Source organism: Solea senegalensis, linkage group LG8 (assembly GCF_019176455.1).
Source record: "Solea senegalensis isolate Sse05_10M linkage group LG8, IFAPA_SoseM_1, whole genome shotgun sequence".
Lineage (NCBI taxonomy): Eukaryota > Metazoa > Chordata > Actinopteri > Pleuronectiformes > Soleidae > Solea > Solea senegalensis.
In genome coordinates, this window is record NC_058028.1 from 2,685,873 (window position 1) to 2,708,803 (window position 22,931).

Consider the following 22,931-nt stretch of genomic DNA (forward strand, 5'->3'; position numbering starts at 1 on the left):
CTGCACTTGAATGTACGCAACCGGATGTGCCCGGACTAGTGCCCGCACCAGGAGGCGCTGCGGTGGTGAGGAATCCTGAAGACGACATCAAATTACGAAAGTGCCGATCCGCTTCGCAGAGCCCAGGAAAACAATACAACACTATTTTCTCAGCAGTGGCTGAACTGTTTGTTCTGAAACTTTAGGGTTTCATAAACAAGGTAATGATGCAGATACACACACAAACGCAGCGTTAATTGGAGCTTCCGGTCTATGTCGCCTTTAAAGGAATAAGAAGATAGAAAAAATGCGAGGGTGATGGATGTTAAAGAGAAGTGTTGACCTTGGTAAAGAGAAGCCAAAGATGAAGATGGATGAGGGACGGCAGCTGCAGAGACAAGGACTGGGGTTCAGACTGTAATGTCAGATGAATCAGAGGCATTCTGGGTAGACACAATAATAATATGGCTCCACAGTCGGACACGTAGGCTGAAAATTTACAACCACACCATCACTGTAATAACAAACACCTGCAGCCGTGCTGTGAAGGAGCCGTCTGCTCTGAGCGAGCGGGCGGGCGGTGACATTGATTAACCCTGACCGGACACCGCATAACTGATGAGGTTGGATGGCGTAGGATGTGGAGACTTACCAACCTGTGCTGTTCAGTTACAGCCACTTTTTGACAAGCGCTGGAGATATGCCCCTCCTAAAAGTAAATCACAAGCACAGAGATTCCCGAACCCAGCTGCTGAAAACCACTCAGGGAGAATGTTGAGTTGCAGAGGCCTGCTTTAGATTTGGAATTAAAATGCATTTTCTGTTGGATTTTAATCCAACAGACCACACGTGTGACCCCATTGAAGTCTCCTCTGCTCCTTGCTTTGCATTTCCAGGACGTCCTTGGTGCGTGGTCCACCAGGGTGTCTTTTTGACAAAAGGGATCAACAAACTTGATGACCGTGCCACGATGTGGTGTCTGAGAGATGACCGACAGACGCCTCCCACATTGGCCAAAACACTCGCTGCACCTGATTGGATGAACACTCATTGGCTGTCTGCTGCTGGATTTTAAGCCAAGACCTGAACATGAAGTGAAGGTTCAAAGTCATCCAGGTCATCATCATCATCGTCTGTGGTTTGCCGTACAGTCTATCACACGGCCACATACAGACACACAACCATCCACTCTCACACCTACAGTCAATTCAGAGAGTCCAATTTGCCTAATCCCCAAATCTGCATTGTTTTAGGACTGCGGGAGGAAACTGGAGAACCCGGAGAAAACCCATGCACATCGAGAACATGCAAGAAAGGCCCTTGTTCCAACCGGGATCATGAAGCCGGGTCTAACCACCAGTCGAGGTATGACCTTCAGCCCTAACTGAAATCAAAGTAAACAGAACATAGGACAATAAGACGTAAAGATTCGAACAGAAAACACAACCAACCAAAGAGAATCAAAAGTCTAAATGAATCAAAACAGTCCTGGTGTCATGTGTTCTTAACTTCATGAATGTTTATCCACGATAAAGTGTGTAAATCCCCCCACGATGAAGCCAGCTGGCTCTGACGCCAGTTTATTCCAGTCTGTGCTGATGTGTGTGAGCAGCAGGTGGACGACGTAAGACGAGCAGAAACGTGTTTCGTGGCCAGCGTTGCTGGAGACACCACAGGGGGGCGGATGAGTGAGTGAGGGTCTAAATAAAGTTGCTGCTGATCCCACAGCGGCTCGCGCCATCACTCACTCCAGCTGTGAACGAGGTAAATAGACACGGGGGGTGTGGCAACATGTGAGAGCAGCGCACGCACACACAACCATCCCCGGGGAGGAAATACAGCTTTGAAAAAAAATGAAGCAGGTGTTGCACCTTTATTTTAATTCAATATAATCTGATTGGGAGCTGAATGGATTCATCACTTGCTCCGTTTTACTGAATCAGTGAGAAAGAGACACGTACACAGACGGGCGGAGGTTTGAAACCACAGAGGAGACTTGAGTGAGTCACGACTCCTCTGCCCAGCAGTCTGTGTGTGTATGTGTGTGTGTGTCTGTAAATCACTGTCTTCTGTCCCCTCCTCCTCATCTCTGTCTCTTCTTTTATACAATAAGCCGCAGACCTGGTTGCCAAGGTAATGTCCTGTGTTGATGGGTCCATCTCTGTGTTAATCACTGCGTAGCAATGATGGCTAAGGACACACGCACACACGTCCGCTTGTTTTTATATCTTAGTGAGGGCACACCAGAGACATGATGCATTCCCTGCAGTCCTCATGGAGACCAAAACCTGGTCCTAATGAGGCAGAACCTCATTTCTAAGGAACGAGTTAAGTTTAGGACTAAGATTTGAATTGTGGTTATGCTTAAGGTTAGAGTAGTAGTAGTTATGGTTAATATTAGTGATAGAATGCAAAGTCAACGTAGTATCCTAAGAAGAATAGCTACACAAACCTGTGTGTGTCTTTGTGAGGACATTAACGCTTATAAACCCCAGGAAGTGAGGACATTCTGTCTGGTCCTCACATTTTGTCGTACCATAAAAATGGATGTTTAACAAGTAAGACCTGGTTTATGGATTAGGGTTAAGAGAATACATCATGTGTTTGAGTGTCCTCACTAAGAACGCTGTGTAAGAATGTGTATGTGTGTGTTTTCTCATGTTTTGGGGACCTAAATTCTTCTTAGGACACTGTGTTGAATTTCATTCATTTGGACAGACTATCACTAACCTTAACCATAATGACTACTACGCTAACCTTAACCTAAACCTAACCATACAACGTGTCTTCACCTAATGCAATAATTTATGTTATGGGGACTTGATTTGATTTTTGTCCCCATAAAGAAGAAAGGTCCCCAGAATGTGAGTGTGTAATCAAATTTAGGTCCCCCACAACATGAGGATCATATAGCTGATAAACCGTACCATAAAATGGCTGTTTATGGGCTAAGACCTGGTTTTAGTGTTACAATTGGGTTTAGGTTAAGGGTTAAGGGAATACAATATGTCTATTAGTGTCCTCACTAAGTATGCTGTGCAAGAATGTGTGTGTGTCTGTGTGTGTTACAGTTGTGGGGACCTAAATTTGATTACACACTCACATTATGGGGACTTTCTTCTTTATGGGGACAAAACCTTGTCCCCATATTGTATATTATTACATCTTGAAATGAAGAGAAAATGTTGTACGGTTAGGTTAAGGTTGTGTGTGTATGTGTGTGAGTGAGGTTTTTTTTGTAGGAGACGTTTTTTTCCCCCTTTTCTACCTGAATTGCAGTAAATCAGAAACAATCAATAAGACACTGGCAGACGAGAAGCTCCAGAACAGATGGATTGATTAACACACACACAGACACACACACACAGCTGTCTATTTTCACTCACGGCTCTGATAATAAAAAAGAAAAGAAGAAGAAACAAAGATTAGAGGAGACGACGCACGACTGGAGCCTTTGACGCTGTAACCACGCAAATAATTAAATTGGGAAATTGACAGCAAATGAAAGCATGCATCTCATTGAATGTCCTCTGTGCTTGGTATAAATGGAATAAAGATAATTAAACTTGAAGCAGACTCTCATTCATTTATGTGATGCTAATTATTCACAAAGACAGAGAGTAAAAAAAGTCCTCTGCGACTCTACATTTCAGAGGAAAATGCATATGCGTATATAATTATTGAGTTAAAGAACAATAATTAAGGTTAATTTTAACATTATTGGTGTGAAGATAACATTTTGCCAGTATATTAGTCTCTTTTAATGATCTTAATGATCTTGATTTCGCATGCTTTAAGACAGTGGTTCCCAAACACTGGGCCGGGTCCCACAGATTGGTCGCAAGTTAACTTTTTTTGGGTCCCTGAACAAATTTTCCCTAAACTTTTAATTAATGTTCATCACAATGAGGTCAACAAAAACAGGTTACGTAACCGTGAGCTAATCTTTAACTAATCGTTAACTAAAAATGTGTTAATCATCGTAAATATCATACCGTATTTTAAAATGTGTGGTTTTTCTAAAATCCGGGTTAATTTTCTTCTTTAATGAAATATTAATTAAATTATTAATAACAATTAATAATTGTTTTTCTTCTTAAATTAAATGTCAAAGATTTGTTGTTCTTTTAAAAAGAAAAAAAACAAATAAAATAAACCCATACAGAGGAAAGTGTTAAGTTAATAGTATTAAACACTATTAATATAGTTATTGTTACTATTGTAACTATTGTTATTGCCAACATATTACCATGGCATAGCAACTATAAAACAGAGTGAACACATTATTTAAAAGCAGATGGTTTTTTTTTTATTCTGTTTTTCTTTGAAACACTGTGCCACTGCGACTTTACTTGTCATGATTAGTTTTGAGCGCTTGGTCAGTGCTGAAGTGCATTCTGATTGAAGGGCCTCACTTTTAAATCAAAAGGAATTCAAGTGCAGACATAGTGTTTTCAGCCCCGGGAACTCAAGCTTTGAACAGGAAAATAAAATAAAAAATAAATTAAAAAAAGAGGAGAAGAATGAGGTTAAGATCAAACCCTGCCTGGTTTGTGGAGACCTCAGAGTCTCAGCCGCATCTCGTTTGTTTTTGAAAACCTTGATTTCTTTCCTTTCACCTCGCCTTTAATCCCGACACAACTCCAGAAACCTTGTCCACCGTCGCTCTCGTCTCCGTCTCATCATCAAAGGCTGAAGGTGTGGTTATAATCAGGCCGACACGGCGTCTGCTCTCTGCTCTGATAAATCAGTCGCAGTTGGACGCTGCGGCGGCGGCGGCGGCTTCAGCCTGATGGTGTCACATCAGTCACATCTGTTACATGTCTCCTACATCACACTCACAGGTGAAGACGCACGATCCTGTCAGTGATTCCTCAGATTGTTAGAGGACGTTATTATGTTTCAACACTGTTGAATTAAAGATAATAAATCTATTATTTTATGTCTTACCGTATATTGTGCACTCAAAACCTTGAGTCATCGGTTGCGTTTGAAATATGGACATCCAAATATGGATTTAAAGGATTTAAAAACTATGAAAGAAACTCGACATAAAACGATTTTTTGACCGCAGTTTTGAAAAAAAAAGTCCTAAAATATCCCCCCAAAGACTCTCTGTTAGGTGACGCTAATCACAGGGACGATAAAGACAAAGCTGTGCCAGTGATTATCGTTTATCGCCCATGCTGCGGCTTCAAGTTAAAGCGGCTTTAAATCTCATAAAAATGTCTCCGCGGCGCTGGACAACACATTACAGCAGCACCGAGTGTGAGCTTTGATTGTTATTGTTGCTCTGAGCAGCTGCATAATGAGCCGCCTCTTTTAACGCCCATTAAACTGTCACATACTGCTTTTTAAGTGATTGTAACAGGAAGTAATGAACAAGAATAATAAAATGGACCCGGAAACCAGGATTTCACCTTTAACCCTTATTCTCTTATTTTATATTTAATTCATATTTTTGACTTCTGTGTCTGCAATACACTGTTACCTTTATCACCTTACAAAAAGTGTCACCATTAAAATCCATTATCAATGGATTGCTCTTTTTTTTTTTTCCCTGTCACTGGAAAATGTAATAATTTAATGTAAATTATTTTTTACATTAATTAAAACATTATTGGGTCGGGAATGATGTTGGTTAAGAAGTCAATCATAAGATGAAAGAAATACGGATTGGAAATTAATTAATTTTATGTTTTTCAAGGTGACAAAAACAAAAGCAAAAGCGGTCTGTGTTATCGCCCATCATGTAGCATATGGAAAATATTGCATATTTTGTGATTTTTGTTCAAATCAAATTGCATAATTGGTTTTGAAAAACAAATGTTTTTTTTTAAATGATCAGGACTTAGGGAGTGACAATTTCATTTTCACCTAAGATGAATTAAAGATTGCATTAAAGTTCTGTTTTGGTCCAAAGAACAGTACAAAACCACAAAATATTAATTTCCCAAAGATTTAAAACAAAATGCTCAACGTAAACTCAAGAATATTCAATGGAATCTTTTATTCTTCATATAAGTAGTGTTTTATTTTGGCCACAAACTTCACATTTTTGGATGTTTTGTTAAGCACAGACAAAGAAAACTGCTGGATACACTTTGTACCAATTCTTCCCTTAAACTTAAAGCAAAATTTGCATTTTTTTCCCCACTACTTATCAATTCACTGTGACCAAGAGACGTGTAAAACAAAGAATATCTAAATATTTCAGTCTAAATCAAGGCTTTACATTTACATTAAAATGTCAACACAGACAAAGAAAACATTTCTTTGTAAACATCTTAGAGGAGAAATAAATACATTCTCGTTTTAATACGAGGTCCTGCTCTTCTGACAGACGACTATATGCAATTTTTAATAAAGTTAAGACTCAAAATAAAGGCTTACGAAAGTTACAAGGTGAGGGAAAAAAAAGAAAAAGAAAATCACTGACCACAATCCAACTTCCTCTGTGTGGAACGCAAACGATCCTACGCCTTCGTGATGCAGCCCTCTTTTATTAGAAAATCGTAGATTTTGCGTGTTTTGTTGACGTCGATCTTGATAAGTGCTCGAGCCTGTGCGAGCCGCAAACCGCCCTGACGCCGGCACTCATTCAGTAACGCCTGCTTGTATTCCAGGTAAGCGCCGGGCACCAGCCGCACCACCTGACACAACTGTAGGAAAAGTAAAAAAAATAACGTAAAAAATAAACAACTTGACATACATATGGAAGAGTATTAGGGCCACATGAAAAACACATGAATTCTGAGATTAAAGTCAGAATTCTGAGATTGACTTTAATCTCAGAATTGTGACTTCCTTTAATCTCAGAATTCTGATTTCAATTGCAGAATTCTGACTTTTTCTTAAATCTCAGAATTCTGACTTGAATCTCACAGAATTCTGACTTGAATCTCACAGAATTCTGACTTTTTCTTTAATCTCAGAATTTTGATTTTTTTTTAAATTTCAGAATTCTGACTTTTTCTTAAATCTCACAATCCATTTTTTATATCCTAATACTCTTCCATACAATATTTTAAAAATCAACATGATGTGGGGTTTTTTAAAACATATTTTTTTGGAAACATTTTAATTTAAATGCTCTTTTGTGCTGAGTAATGTTTTTTTTGAGAAGCTTTTTATTTTGGTCAAGCATTTTATTCTAATAAAAAAAGAAAGTCTACTACAGTGGTTCCCAAACACTGGATCACAGAAGATTTTCTTCGGGTCCCCAAAAGAGATTTCTTTTCAACCTTTTATTTAGGATTCATGGTTTTTAAAAAAACTAAAAGACTAAAACTATTGGAAGTTTTCCATTACTTCATATTGATTTTGAAGGCTCACATTTGAGCCAAATCATGTTTTGAGAAGCTCTATTAATTTTGGTCTAGCATTTTATTTTAAAGCTAAAAAAACTTTTCCATCCTCTTATTTACAAATCATGGGTACAAAACGGTTTAAATAACATGGATAGAATTAAAGGAATCAGCAACAAAGTATTGTGACTATATCTGATTGCTTTTATTTGTGTTTCTATTCACCACTGTTGAATACTAACTCCCAAATATTGGGAGTTAGTTCAATGTAAAGAGCAGGATGTGGTGCAAACTGTACGGTTGGGGTCACCACAGAAGAATAGCAGATAGATAATATCTGTACCTCTTTCTCCCGCTCGTTGAGCTTCTCTGTCCCCGGCAGTCCAGTCAGGTTTAAAGGTGGAGCGCTCCGTCTGCCCGTTGCTGTGAAACACATATTCAACAAAAGTCAAACAAACATGTAGGAGCTCAGTGTCAGTTCTCACTTCAGACGCCATGACAGCAGCCTGACAAAGGGCATCATTTAAATCCTTCACTTGGAAGAGACAATGGAACAAATATTTATGTCGTGTTTATGTGGAGGGAGTGTCCATTCCATGCTCTGCAGATTATTAAAAGGTCCAGTGTTACTGGCAGAAACTGAATCTACTACCAATATGTATATTCGTATAAGAGCTGTTTAGTTTTTAGAATAAGCCTTTCCTGTCTTTGTAAAGGTATTTTTGGCAAGGGTGGCCGCCACGTCTCTGCAGCACAGCATTCAATTTGAAGCGGACGCTTACTGCACAAATGAAAACGATTGACATCCTTTTCTGCAATTGGGAAAGGGAGGATTACATAATGTGGTAAAATAATATGAGAAATTAAGTCGGACTGTACAATTATAACATAATTATATTATAGCTGTTGGAGCTTCCTCCTGTTGTCCATGATTTCCCAGTCAGGTTTTTTATTCCGCCCTACTGTGTGTTATGAACATGCTAATGCTAGCAGAATTTATTTGAACAAATTACGGGTCATTATAAAGTTGTTCAGCCTTGACTTTTGAAGAAAAAGACAACTCCCAGTGTGTTGGAGGCACCGATTTCTAAATTTGTTCATGTCTAACCCTCAGTGTTCACGCGGCACAGATCCTTCTATTGTGTATTTTTTACTTTTATTGTGAAGTTCTGGCCACAAATTCATTATATGAATTAAAATATTAAAATATTATTAGGTCGGGAATGACGTTGGTTACGAAGTCAATTAATATAAAATGAAAGAAATACAGATGGAACATTATTGGCACTGAGAGGAATTCATGTTTTATTTCACATTCTGAAATGATTGAATTTTATGTTTTTTTTATGATCTGGAAAGATGTTGGATAAAAAACTCAACTGATTCAAAACAACAAAAACAAAGGTTTAAATGCCATTTATGTGGATTTGACATTAATTTGGATTTGACATTTGTGGCAGACAAGGTGCTGAGAGGGAGTATTAAATATTACACAAAAGCAAAAAACGAGTGTTGTTGATAATCAGTGATATACATTTCAAAGGGTCAAGTACTTTTTGCTCAGGTGTGTTCATATAGTCGGTGAAAATGAAATAAAAGGATACAAGACACTCTATATATGGGAGCAAAGATAGAAGAGGTTAGCTGAATTCCTAACCTACCTCCTCTACTCTCCTCTGTAAACGCTATAAAGTACATACAGTATATCATCCTTTCTTTTGTATTTGATGAAAATGAGTACCAATACTGTGGTTCACCGTATACAGGTATCATCAGGGTTAACATATACTGTGTAGACTCTTTGTACTTTTATCTGGAAAACAAGACAGACGTCTCTCCACTTTGGCGTCTGGGCCCTAAATCTGCAATTTAGTGCCTGTTGTGTATTTATGGAAGCAGCATCTGGAGCCAAAACAAAGACAACACAGAGCGAGAGACAAACGGGAGAGTTGCTTCGTACCTGACACTGTTATTGTTGTCACAGCTGGAGTGATGCCAGCGTCGCTGTAACCAGAAAGCAAAGTGTTAGCATCTCTATTTCCATATACACACACACACAGACACACAGCATCTCTTTTCACAGCAGTATCATTATTCCAAAAAAAATGACTCACAGCCGCCAATATTTTTGGGGGGAAAAGTAATTAGAAGATCTTACGTTGCAGTAAAACGTCTAAAAATACAGCAGGGACTGAAATAGAAGTTTGATTCACTGTGACACAAATGACTATTTCATCTCGTGTGACTACAGAGGTCAGTGTCTCCGGGGGGGAGACACTGTTATGCTCTATGTTAACTAGGGCTGCAACTAACGATTATTTTTAGAATTGAGTAATCTGTCGATTCACATTCCAAGATTAGAAAACATTGGCATCCCAAGATTAGGACATGTTCACATTCCGAGATTAGGACATGTTCACATTCCGAGATTAGAAAACATTCGCATTCAGAGATTAGAAAATATTCACATTCCGAGATTAGAAAACGTTGGCAATCCGAGATTAGAAAAAAATTGGCATTCAGAGATTAGAAAATATTCACATTCCGAGATTAGAAAAATTTTGTATGCCGAGATTATAAAATGACCGCATTCCGAGATTATAAAATATTCACATTCTGAGATTATAAAATGTTCACATTCCAAGATTATAAAATATTCACATTCTGAGATTATAAAATATTCACATTCTGAGTTAAACATTAACATTCATTGTAAAAAAACAAAACAAAAAAAACCCTCTAAAACCAATTAATCGATTAGCAAAATAGTTGCCGATTAATTTAGTCGTCGCAGCCCTAACGTTAACAAGAAAGTAGAAAAGTTTCCAGTCTCACATGGCCGCCTGTTTGCTGAGCCACTGCTGACAGGCTCTGCCATCGTGGATGTACTGCAGGACGTCACACAGCATGGTCCTCTTCCTCCGCTCGTCCTCACGCATGCGCTTCGCCCGCTCGTACACCTTTGCACCTGGAAATGTCAAGTCAACTTTATTTCTACGGCACATGTAAAGACAACCAGTGTTGACCAAAGTGCCTTAAAGTAAAAGGTACAACAATTCAATTCAATTCAATTTTATTTGTACAGCGCCAAATCATGACATACATTAGCTCAACAACAAGATGCACAAAATAAAAAAAAACAAGATATACTGTCTTTATAATTTTGTACTGACAAAATGAACCCGGTCAAACGATCTCAATGTCAGTACAGGAACGTAAGGGGATTAAAGTTCTGCAGTGTAGGGAGGAGCCAGACCAACAGGTGTGCTTTAAAATTAGACAAGCAAATCAGCTCCGTCATTAAAACAAGCTTTTATAAACTTAGGCTTCTAGCAAAGATCAACGGTTACCTCCCTCCAAAAGGGAAAAAGTAATTTAATGCAACACCTACAACTGTAACAGCTGAGCCAAGGTTACAAACTAAAAATGAATTATAATTAGTTTTAATTAGATTTTAGAGCGGGTTTGCTAAGTTTTGAGTCAGGTTTTTTTTTGTAAATGCTTAGTTTTAGTTTTAGTTTAGGTGCAAGATGATAATAAGTATTGTGTCACAAATAGAACCTGTGAAAAAAATAATACACTTCATATTATTATGTATGAAATAAATTTACAAAGATGAAACCAAGCACATTTTTACACATTTGTAGTCAGTTTTATAAACACACAATTCAGTTTCAGTTAGTTATTTTTGTCGCAGTTAAGCGGAAACGTGATCATGTCACCCCCAATACTGGACTCGCTCCACTGGTTACCAGTGTACTCTGGGATTGATTTTAATCACTTATTGTTTGTTTTAAAACCCTTAAATTGGCTGACACCTCAGTGTCTGGTTGAATTTCTATACTCCAGTCTTAAAAATCACCTTTTTTCCCTAGAAACAGACCCGAAAAAAAACTAAACTGAAGACCAGAGGTGAGTGAGCTTTTGTGGCAGCAGCCCCTCAGCTTTGACACATCAGATGTGTTCTGACTGAATTTATAACCTACTTTTTGTCTTTGGCCTTAAATTCTTAAATCCCTTTGCTGCTTTTATGCACTGTATTGTTTCATGTTTTGCTGAAGACCTGTTAAACCTCTGCTGCTGCTGTAAATCATAATAATCCCAACAACTTTAATGTCTGACTGAATAAAAAACTAAATGTAAACTCCTGATTTAGGCAAAGAGCAACTTTTAGGAGTGAAAGGTCAAAGTGGACTCACTGCAGAAGGACTTGATCCCGGCTTTCCTGTACTCCTGCAGCCGGTGGATTTCCCGCCTCAGCTCAAACTCCACTGGGAAGAAAAGAGGCAAGGATTAAAGGAAAAGTCTAAAAAATATTTTGAAAGAGGAGAAAGAGTGCAGCCTCAAACACATCTAGCACAATTCAGACACTGACAAAATGTGATGGAGACTGATTGAATCGTGGAATAATAACTGGGTCATTAAAATCCTCCTGTTAATCTGAAAACCTGCACAGATTTACATCGGGATTCAGTTTTGAACGCATTACTTTGACAGTTTGTGTTTGTTTATAGTCATATTGATATTTATATGTATATATACATATATGGTTTTAATAAAGATATATATGTATATATATCTACATACATATAAATATATATCTTTATTAAAAACATTACTGTAAACGGAGAAATATTTTGGTTTGTGTTAAAATATTGAAACCCTTCAAAATAACTGAAAGTGCCGCCTAGAGCAGGTTTAAATTTAAAGGTCAGACAGTGTACGACGGTGGAGTCCAATCCTGCCAGGAAAGAAATTAGCTCATTTCCTGGTTCTGGGGCGTGAAACTCATTCAACACATTGGTGTTAAACAGCAAATCAGTCAGCAAATCTTCACACGAGTCACCAATAGCATGAGAAATATAGGACTAAAGTGCTACGTCATCATCTCAACATCTTCGTCCCCCAGTAGAGTTTCAGAATTGGACAATGTTGTGGAGATTTAGCTCTGGAACCCAATGTTCAGTGGTATTTCAGTTCAGTGACTGTGTCAGACGGTCATGCAGGAAGTACTGAACGATTCTGTGAACAAACAACTGTGAACAACAACTGTTTTACAAGTCACTAGTTTGTGTGTTGGTGTCGTGTAGAAAAGGAGCTATGAAGTCAAGGAAAACGTCACGACTGAGGATACCAAACCGTGCAGAGTAAAGCCAAGTAGAACTAGAACTGCATTGTGGAAAAGCGAGCCACTCATGAGAGTGTGTTTGTGTCCCTGCGCCGTGAGCTCGTCCAGATACTAACGTGCGTGACTCTCGATGAATTTGTCATGTTCAATGGGTCCGACCACTCTGGCAAATCGTCTCATGACGTCGTAAAGCTCCTGCACCTCCTTTGGGTAACATCGCTCCAGCACTGACAGAAACACAGCGAGAGAAGAGAAGAGACGTGAGTCAGCAGCAGCAGCAGCAGAGATAATCACATTTAACAAAAAAAAAAAAAAGAGAAACTGAAAAAAATCTACCTCCTCCACAAATATATTTTATACATTTTGGTGCTGGTTTACTTTTGTTTAACTTTCACTCTTTTATTCGAGGCTTTGAATTGACAGCTGAGGTTTACAGGCGTGTAAATATTAACGGCTCCATCATCGCAGCTCTTTCTGAGGCCACACTGAATTTATGACATCTGCTGATGTATGTGGTTTTTTTTGAGCTGCTATATTCACCACCAAATATTGTGTTTATCTGTGCGTTAAACCCAGCCCACTCGCTCTCAGCGCTCCCGGTGTGGGTTCCACACTGTATGTATAACACGTATGAAGCAGTGAATCAGAGCTTTCACACACAGCGTTCTGCTTCAGCTCCCGACGTCTTTCTGTGGTGATAACGGCTGCTAGTTTTGGTCTCTCTCTCTCTCTCTCTCTTGAGTCGTCCTCATTGAATTAGCGTCTGTTTTCTGACTGAGCCAATTAAACCACCGGCTCCTGACTCATCTCATGTCATTATCCTTGAAGATTTTTTTTTTTAACAACCTCTACTTCTTCTTAAAACCCACTTTAACTGTGTGTTCTTTGGTAAGAAAACACTGAAGAGCACATTTATGTATTTTGACTGCTGAAATGTTTGTGTAAAATGGTAATTCATTGTGTTTTATTACATTTTACAGCAATAAAATAGTTTTAGTTTTATCATTTGTTATGATGGTGCTTGGTTTTTTCCCCCCGACATAAGAGCTACTCCTTTTTTAACAGCAGTGGGAATATGTAATGTTAACTTCCTTTTCCTTCCTTGATCTGTTGTCTTTTTAACTATTGTTGTTGATTTTCGGCAGCGAGCGTTCTTCTTCTCCTTCCTTTAATCAATTGACAACTATTTTGACTGGGGCTGAAACAATTACTCGATTAATCGTCAACTATTTTGAGGATTCATTGGTTTGAGGGTTTTTTCATGATTAAAAAACAGGTTTTTCCTGATTTTACAGCTTCTTAAATGTAAATATTTTCTGGTTTCTTTGCTCCATTTGACAAAAAAAATAAATAAATGCATTTTAGAACATCATGATTTCCAGGTTCGGTAAACACTGATGTATGAATGTGAACATTTTCTAATCTCAGAATGTGAATATTTTCTAATCTCAGAATGTGAACATTTGCTAATGTCTGAATGTGAATGCAAACATTTTCACATCTTGGAATGTGAAAATGTTCCAATCTCTGAACGCCAACATTTTCTAATCTTGGAATGTGCATATTTTCTAATCTCTGAATGTGAACATTTTCTAATCTCGGAATGTGAACATTTTCTAATCTTTGAACGTGAATATTTTCTAATCACTGAATGTGAACGTTTTCTAATCTCGGAATGTGAACATTTTCTAATCTTTGAACGTGAATATTTTCTGATCACTGAACGTGAACGTTTTCTAATCTCGTAATGTGAACATTTTTCTCATGTCTGAATGTGATTTCCAGGTTTGATAAACAATGATTGGCATTTTCCTACATTTTATTGACAAAAGAATACTTGATTAATCGAGAAAATAATTGACAGATTACTCGATTCTAAAAAATAATCGTTAGTTGCAGCACTACAAACAACTACTCGATTAATCAAGATAATAACTGACAGATTACATCCTAAATAGCAGCCTTTGCCATTTGTTGTTTTGTTTTAAAACTGGGATTTCAATTTGAAAACAACTCATTGTTCAAAGGCTGCAATGATGAATCACTTATTAATAAATTACTTAATCGTTCTTGATTTTGCAGCTTCTTAAACGTGAATATTTTCTGGTTTCTATGCTCCACATACCAAAGACAAAAACAAGACATTTGAAAACATCATTTCCATGTTTTTGGGAAACACTGATCAACATTTTCTGACCCAAATAAGTACTCAATTAATCCAGAATATAATCGACAGGTTAATCGAAATGAAAAATGTACTGTACATTGTGGCCACAAGTGTCCTGTGGGTCAAGTTATTTTGTCAGCTCCCTACGCACGCGTGTGTGTGTGTGTGTGTGTGTGTGTGTGTGTGTGTGTGTGTGTGTAAAACGGCAGCTGACATTTCAGGCTTCACACATGGAGTCATGCCCTTAACAAAGCTCGTGAACACACAAACAGTCCACATCTCTAAGGAGAGACTAAACACTGCTGAGTGGTTTCATACCAGCACAACAACACTGTCTGCAAACAAAGGCGACGGTAACACACACACACACACACACACACACACACACACACACACACACACACACACACACACACACACAGAGATTTGAATCATTTAATGGAACAAACGCTGACAAGACCTCAGACTGAAACAACACCAGCGCTGGTCAAATCTGCCTCAGGCACTGAGACATGATACTGTCAGACTCCCAGCCTCACACACACTGCTTTCTATTAATGCATGTGACACACACACACACTGTGGAGAGGCACACTCTTTGACAGTCTCCATGACAACCAGTCTGCAGCTCCACAGCTAATCTGCGAGTTCTCTTTTGTCTTGAAAGAGAGATACGGAAAAGGAGGTGAGGGGGGGAAAAAAGAGAAAGAGGTCTGAGTGGAGGAGACATAAATAAAAGATGACGGGAGAAGTCTTAGACTCTGAAACCGCACACGGTTTCGCACAGATCAACACGAGGATGTGGAATGACGAGCGAAGTTTACGACCGTTTCTACGCAGAAACAGAATTTACCCTGTACATCTTTTTTTGGTCTTAAAGGGTTTTTTTGCATGAATAAATATGACATAATTCCAAAAAATGTCTTCATACACACACAAAAAAAAACAACACTCAACCTCGGGTGCTGTAGCATATATGTTGGGCCTGTGTGTGGCACTGTAACGCACATAATTTTATGTAATCTACTGTATGTAATCTTAACTTGAATGTCTGAATGGGGGGGGCGTTCCTTGCACAGTGTTCCGAAGACAAATGGAACGCACTAAAAAGTTTGTGTGCCGTCCAAAAACTGTTTCACTGTTAGTGGGGAACAAAGTCCACGAACGTCACTGTTAGAGGGGACCAAACTCCGAGAGCTTCACTGTCTTTTGTCCCCAGTAACAGCGACATTTGGGGATATATTTAGAATCACTTGGGCCAACAACTGATACCAGTAAATGTATGTATGTTTTTATTGTTTAAATTGAATATACATAATAAAATAGCTGTATAGGGGGCGCCAGCATAGAAGTCAAGAAAGTAGCAGACTATTACTATAGTCTACTGTGCTAATATGATCAGTGAACCTTTACATGTTTTGCCGATGTACATTTTTTAATTCGTCCCTCGTAAAAAGTCACATTTCACACATGTGCAGAACAAATTCAGTTTCTGGTAGCGATCATGATGTTATCATAGCGACAGTGAATCCAAGAGTAAGAGGAAGAGAGAGAGGTGGAGATATGATTTTTAGGTTTATAAAAATAAGCTTTCATGTGGATAAAAAGCCAAAAAACTCTTTGCAGATCCTCCTAAAACTCTTTCTTGTGAGTATGAGCCCTAAATCAAAGACTTTAATAGTTTAACTGGGTAAATCCCAAGAGATGCCAGGAATCACATTACTGAACTCGCTGTAATCCTACCTGTAACAGGTGGACCAATTAAAGAAGCCAAAATTAAAAGTCATTATAGCAGGAGCAGCGATCACACGAGGAACAGTTCAAAGGGAAGCAATTAAAGTGGTGACATGAACAGGCCTCGTAAACTATTCTCAGCTGTGATCGTAAACACGAGCCCTATCATGTCTTTCACACAGAGTTGGTTTTAGTGACAGTCATGCTCTCTGTCTCCATCTGTCTCTATCAGTGGTACTGCAGCTTCACAAGAGGAGTCTTTCTGTTCTTCTTCACCACTTCATTTTCCTCATCTTGTCGTGTTGGGGCGTTTTTAAACTGAGGTAAAGACATCTTCAGGACAAGGACATCTCACCAAAGACCTGCTGTTAAAGCTCACCGAGGGTTTTTATATATTTTTTTTAGTTTTTACCCCATCATGTTCTCAGCCACTATCTTCTAACACATAATATGTGAAGAGGAGAAACTCTGTATTTGATTTACAGGCCCTTTCACGGAGGTGGTTTTGCTTGAGTTGTTTGCATCCATGGTAACCCCAGAGATCTGACTGGTAGATATCAGATGCCTCACTGAGCTGCTATGAAGTCTGCGGCAGACGAACAAAGGAGTCGCAAGTTTCGGATGAGACTTACTCTGGAATTTGCGAAGGTTGATCAGGCCATGGTCTCGGATGATCCTGGGAGAGAAATGCAGATTTGAAAAATTCATTAAAATGCAAATGAATACTCTGATTACTGTGACGCTGCTAAAATTTAACCACTGGCATTTTACCGTCTGCAGTTATCTCGGCTGTTACAGTCTCGAAAAGTCATTGTGACATTTGAACACAAACTCAGACGGCAGACCCAGGAGTTGGTTTTATTTTTACTGAGCTATTTCTATCGTTTAGTTTCCCTTTTTATTTAAAAATGAACTTGCTGTTTGACAACCGAAAGAACAATTATCATTGTTTCATCTAAAAAAATTCAATGCATACCCGAGGAAACAAATGTCCTTTATATACTGTGCATGTATAATTTGGCTTGACACAGAAAACAGATTTTATTTGATTTGGAGTCCATTGTTGAATTGGTTTACTGACCTAAATCTACCATTTAGTTTCACTTACAACAGTAACACAAAGTAGTTCAACTGCACCTTAAACACTTGACTGTACGTACTTATGTACAACGACAATAAGGGCTAAAATAAGGGTTCAAATTGAATAAAAAGATTCAGAGCTGTTGGACTTTGCTAGGTGTACCTAATAAACTGGCTGAGTGTTTGTCGACACTCACAAGCTTGAACAAAAACATAGGTTAATTTTGGTATGCAAAATGACAAGTTTTACAATATAGTCATAACATTTTTATGTTAAATTTGTTTATAACTCAAATATCAGAAGCTGAAAACACTCAAACTGATTCATCGATTACTAAAAGTAGTTGTAATCGATGAATCATTGCAGCCCTAATGCAAACTAACAGTCTAAAAATGTGTTACCCTTTTCAAAATACAAAGAGAATCTGATAAAATCCTTTAAAATAAATATCTATATTGTTGAATTTCCAAAAATATTCAAAGTTTACACAGAGATGCTTTATATGATAAAAAAATATGCAAAATCTTAAATATGCAAAGACACATTCACAGACTTGTGTCTCAAAACCTGTTCACAGACTTGTGTCTTGTTATTAATACAAAATAATAAAGTTTAAATTGATCATGTTCATGTATGTATTCAACCTGAGAGCAGAACATGACCGCTCCAGAAAAGTCAATAAAAGAAGTTTGTGTGCCACCTACAGAGGGAACAGAGTCATTACACGTTGCTGAGTTAACACAAACTGTTAAAATAATCATGACTTACTTCTTCCTCCGCTGCCTCTCCTTTAATCTTGAGTGATAAATATCAACCACGGCGAGTTTGAGAGCTGAAATAAGGCGACAAACGAGGAGGTCATTAAGTCGAGTGCCTGTGAAATCTTTCATTATTTAAAAAAGGAAAATCAGTGTAATGACGCCGACTCACCGCGGAGGACGTCCGAGTCGTCATCGACAAAGTCAATGTCTTTCAGATCCCACTCGGCATAGTTGTCAAACTCCTGTTTAAGAAACAGAACCAAAAATGTTGTATTTTTTTGTTGTTTTCCACACGTGTTTCTATTTTCTCAGTTCGCAGCTATCAAGGAAATCAAGGCAATGTCTCAAGAGTTACCTTGGTTTTGATTTTATGGAGTTTTTTTATTCATATACACTGTAAGATTAGGAACAAAAACCTGTACTTTATTCTTATTTATTATAATCGTTCTATGCTTTATTGTTATTTATTGCATTGTATTTGCTATCTGTCTATCTAGACAATATCTCAAGAGTTACTTTTTGATTTTATGGAGGTTTTCAATCTATATACACTGTAAGATTAGGAACAAAAACCTCCAACCACTGTTGGGGGTCTTGAGGGGGAACCACTGACGTTGAGGACATACTGACCTCCATGAAGTCAGCTCTGGCAGGCATGTATCCGGCCATGTCCCGTGACAGCACCGAGTCAAACGTGGGCCGAGGAGGATCGTCAGTGGCTGTGACATCAGAGAGAGAATCACACACTTTAAAATAGAAAATCTAACAACGAGACAGGTGCCATCAAAAGAAAAACTTCTCTTAACGTTTGTTTTTAGAAAGAAGAACACTCAAAAGTCATGTATCAAGTCTTTGAGTTTCCACACTAACTGCTGAACGTGAACAAGACGGAGACGTTTGGCCAAAAACAGTGACAGATGGAGCTGAAGCTGAAGCTGGCGAGGAAAGTTCCCAACTCACCAACTGTTCAACCATCAGGACTTAACCCTTCTACACCTAAGCCTCCAAATGTCCGTCTGCACTTTTTTCTTTTGCTTATTTTAACCATAAGAAGGGCCAGAAAATGTTGTGCTTTTGCCCATTTTTCCAGAATAACCTTCAATATGTGGCTGTTAGTTACAATTTACTGCTTTAACGCACAAGCACCAGATTTTGTGTGTTAAATTTGAACAAAATAAATAAAACATTTAAAATATTTGTTTGAGTCTTTGTCTCACACCCTCACTCTGATCCATTAAAGCACAACATATGGATTTATTTTTTTGTTGTTATTACATGTGCTGAGAAAAGATGAAGGCGTGTGTGTGGGTGAAACTGACGTTTGAAAGGAATAGCGCCCTCTGCAAAACGAGAGTTTTTCGTCTTCCTCAGTCCGAGCAGAGTGGAGGAGAAGAGCGGGTTGTTGATGAAGTTCTTCATGTAATGGCTCTCGCATTCCTCTTTTGTTTTCGTGCGCATCTGATACGCAACGTCCTGCCTGAGAGTAGAAATAGAACAAGTAGATTATTATTGTTGTTGTTTTTTTTAAAACAACACAACAGCTGTGCAGGGAAATTTGCTGAGGTTCGAAGTAGGGATGGGCATTTGATTACATGTTCTTAATCGATTATCGGGATAATTAACGAACAATTATCAATTAGAACAAGCACTTTCACTGACCCATGTCTATTTAACCTTCAAGGGCCTTTTTTGCACACTCACAAACTTTCAAGGATTTCAAGGACCCCTGGGAAACCCCGGTGAACTCTGGAGTGAAGATGAACAAACACAAACCACTCACCAGTTTCCAAACCCACAGTCCATGACGGCCTCCAGCAGAGCCATCTCCTCCTGCGCCGTCCACCCAGGCTCCAGGACAGGGAAATCTGAAGTCTGTATGAGGACTCGACAAGTGAGGACACACACTTTCAAGGATTGTATGTGTGTGTGTGTGTGTGTGTGTGTCAAAAAGACATGTTACCTACCATGATTTCATATTTGTGATCACTCTGGTGCTTCTTGTACTCGAATCCTCGTGTGAAACACTGAAATTAACAGTTGTTGTTGTTTTTCATTCAAACTGAACTGATCACATGTTAATGTGTATTTGTATGGAATTAGATTTGTGTCAATATTTTCAAATAACACTTTTCACGAATCAAACAAGATTTTTTAAGAAGCAAAAGAAATATTGATTTGATCATTCAAAAATATTCTATTTTATCATTTGAAAATACACTCGTTCTCTGCACTCCTTTGCGTTCCCTCACTTTTTCTTTGCGCTCCCTATTGAGCTGTCGCTCCAAAACTCAGTAGCCAATCAGCAGGCCGCTTCCTAAGGCCCGCCCACAAAACAAATAACCATGGTGCGCCAAGTGTATTTTCAAACAATAAAATACAATATTTTTTAATGATTAAATCGATTTCTTTTTGCTTCTTAAAAAGTGTTGTTTGAAAATAATGACACAAATCTAATTCCATATATTTGTCACTGACTAACCTGGAGGCAGAGTAAAAAAGGAGAGGGTCCACATTCGGCACACTTGATGTATGGCTCAGTCAGATATGAGGAGCAGCCTCTGCACGGTGGTTTATCAAAGGGATCATCTAAAAAACAAAAAGATTGTAAACATGAGACCATATCATTTAACCACTCCTTTAAAATCACACGTCTGTCAACTAGAGCTGAAACAATTACTCGATTACTGAATTAATCGCCAACTATTTTGCTTAACTGGTTTGAAGCTTTTGTCAAAAAGAGTTCTAGTTGTTTGTTTTTAAATATGAATATTCTCTTCAGTTCGTTGTTCCACAGAACAAATAAATCATTCAAAACTGAATCATTTTCATTTGTGGACGAAACAAGACGTTCGAGAACATCATTTCAAGGTTTGACAAAAACGTTTTTAATGTTTTCTGACATTTTATGGACCAAGCGATTACTCAATTATTTGTGAAAATAATCGACAGATTAATTGATTATGACAATAATCATTAGTTGCAGCTCTACTGGCAACCACTGTGCCAAATCTGTTTGCATGTTGTAAAGCAGAAGGGAGTTTCAATTCGATTACTCTGTATATCTGTTGAATCTTAATATTAAGATGTTTTCCAATTTTTTGTTTTGTCCACAACCAAAATTTCTTCGTTGTATGGAGCAAAGAAACTAGAAAATATCGCTACCGTCTTGTAGACCTTCCCTTAAGTCTGTCAACAACGTAGACTGAGGAAAAGTCTTGTCCTTACACAAAAAGTTCGATGTAAACAAAACTAAAGAAGCGTCATTGAAGCCGCTGCATAGGTTCCACTTCTTCAAAAGTACTTTTACATAAGTTTATGTCTGTCTTTGACGTGAAATGTACCTTATGTGAACCACTTTTATTCTGGTTTTGTGAATTCACACAAACTTAGGAAGGGAGAAACATGAATACATTAGAACACTGTTTTCTCTGGCTTTACACTTTACTTCGTAAATGTTTTACTATGGTCACAGAAATAGGGACAATGATGTATTATTCCTCATCAATCTGAGCTTACATTTTTTGGCAAATTTCACACTAATAAATGCAGTCTCACACAAGAAGCAACATTTAATGTTATTACTTGACATATTATTAAGCAATCTTGCGTTTACTGTTTTATTTGTTAATGTATTATTAACCCATGTGTTTATTGTGTTATGATTTATTGTTATTTAGTTTTCTTTTACATGTCTTTGTATTGTCCTTTTATTGATCTAAAATTATTTGAATGTTTTATAATTGCATGGGATGTTCTGCCCTGCCTTTGTTACTGTTTGAAATAAAGTTTATACAAAATAAATAATCAAAATAACCTTAAAGCTAGCTGAGCTAACGTGCTATCTCTGACGTTTAAATGTTATATTTGGACTCCACTGACATTAAGACACGTTATACAATAATTTGAATAGGTCAGAAACATTATATGTTTAAATGTGTGTGAACACTTTAATGTGAAAAAAACAAACAGCGAACGTTTAACTGTCGCTACCACACTAACGTTAACGCGCAGCTAGGTTAGCCGGGAAGAGGCTAATGCGACTAAAGCTGCGAAACACAGAGAGAGAGAGGAAAAAAATGTGTTTAAACGATAAAGCTGACAGTTCTGTATCAGTCTGTGTGAACACGTTAATACTCACTGCCAAAAGACGCGAGTCTGTCCATGACACGACGTTGTTTCCAGCAAAAAAAGATTAAAAAAACAAACAAACTACAATGGATGTTTTATTTGGATCAAATCTATTTCTCAAAGAGCGCAAGTAAACCTGCAGAGGAAGGCAAAGCTAGTCGAGTCCAGATCGATGGGTGGATGGACAATATGGTCCAATACCGCCACAACCAACTGGTGTGGATGTCAGCGGTACTGCAGGCACGGGTGACAAATCTATAATTGAATAAATTAATTCAACGATAATTGTATTCATTCATTCATTCATTCATTCATTATTTTATTTATTTATTCATTCGGTTGTTATTTTTTATCATGTCTTTAATATTCATTATCTTTTCTATTATTCATTTCCTTAATTTGTTTGTCATTATTTTTCTTTGTTCATTATTTATTATAATTATTAATGTATGTATTTATTCATTCATGTGTTATTTATATACATTTGTAGATATTTTTTATCATCCATAGTTTTTAAAATTTTGTCAAAAAACAAGTTTTCTTTGCAAAAGTTCCATATCTCATTGTAATAATGATCTATTTTTTTCTATTCACATCACCTGATAACACTTCATATAACATAACATGTTTTCTGTCATCTAAAAAC

At 37.8% G+C, this 22,931-nt stretch overlaps 1 protein-coding gene across 1 annotated transcript; it reads right to left on the reverse strand.

Moving 5' to 3' along the window:
• Positions 1 to 5,970: 5,970 nt before the first annotated feature.
• On the reverse strand, positions 5,971 to 22,430 carry tada2a (transcriptional adaptor 2A). The gene is made up of 15 exons (XM_044033005.1): positions 22,296 to 22,430; positions 20,637 to 20,743; positions 20,122 to 20,181; positions 19,938 to 20,029; positions 19,477 to 19,634; positions 18,788 to 18,876; positions 18,327 to 18,399; positions 18,165 to 18,228; positions 16,948 to 16,991; positions 12,531 to 12,641; positions 11,486 to 11,557; positions 10,122 to 10,254; positions 9,247 to 9,290; positions 7,630 to 7,709; positions 5,971 to 6,641 (listed from the first exon to the last, which is right to left on the reverse strand). The coding sequence occupies exons 1-15, from the start codon at positions 22,318 to 22,320 to the stop codon at positions 6,456 to 6,458; spliced, it is 1,338 nt and encodes a 445-aa protein (XP_043888940.1). The 5' UTR covers positions 22,321 to 22,430; the 3' UTR covers positions 5,971 to 6,455.
• Positions 22,431 to 22,931: the final 501 nt, after the last annotated feature.

Excerpts from the sequence above, each read along its gene's own strand:
- tada2a (XM_044033005.1), bottom strand. The coding sequence starts at position 22,320 with ATGGACAGACTCGCGTCTTTTGGCA. Across the intron at positions 20,030-20,121 it reads ATCACAAATATGAAATCATG|ACTTCAGATTTCCCTGTCCT; the intron begins GTAGGTAACATG and ends GTCCTCATACAG. Across the intron at positions 6,642-7,629 it reads TCAACGAGCGGGAGAAAGAG|TTGTGTCAGGTGGTGCGGCT; the intron begins GTACAGATATTA and ends CTTTTCCTACAG.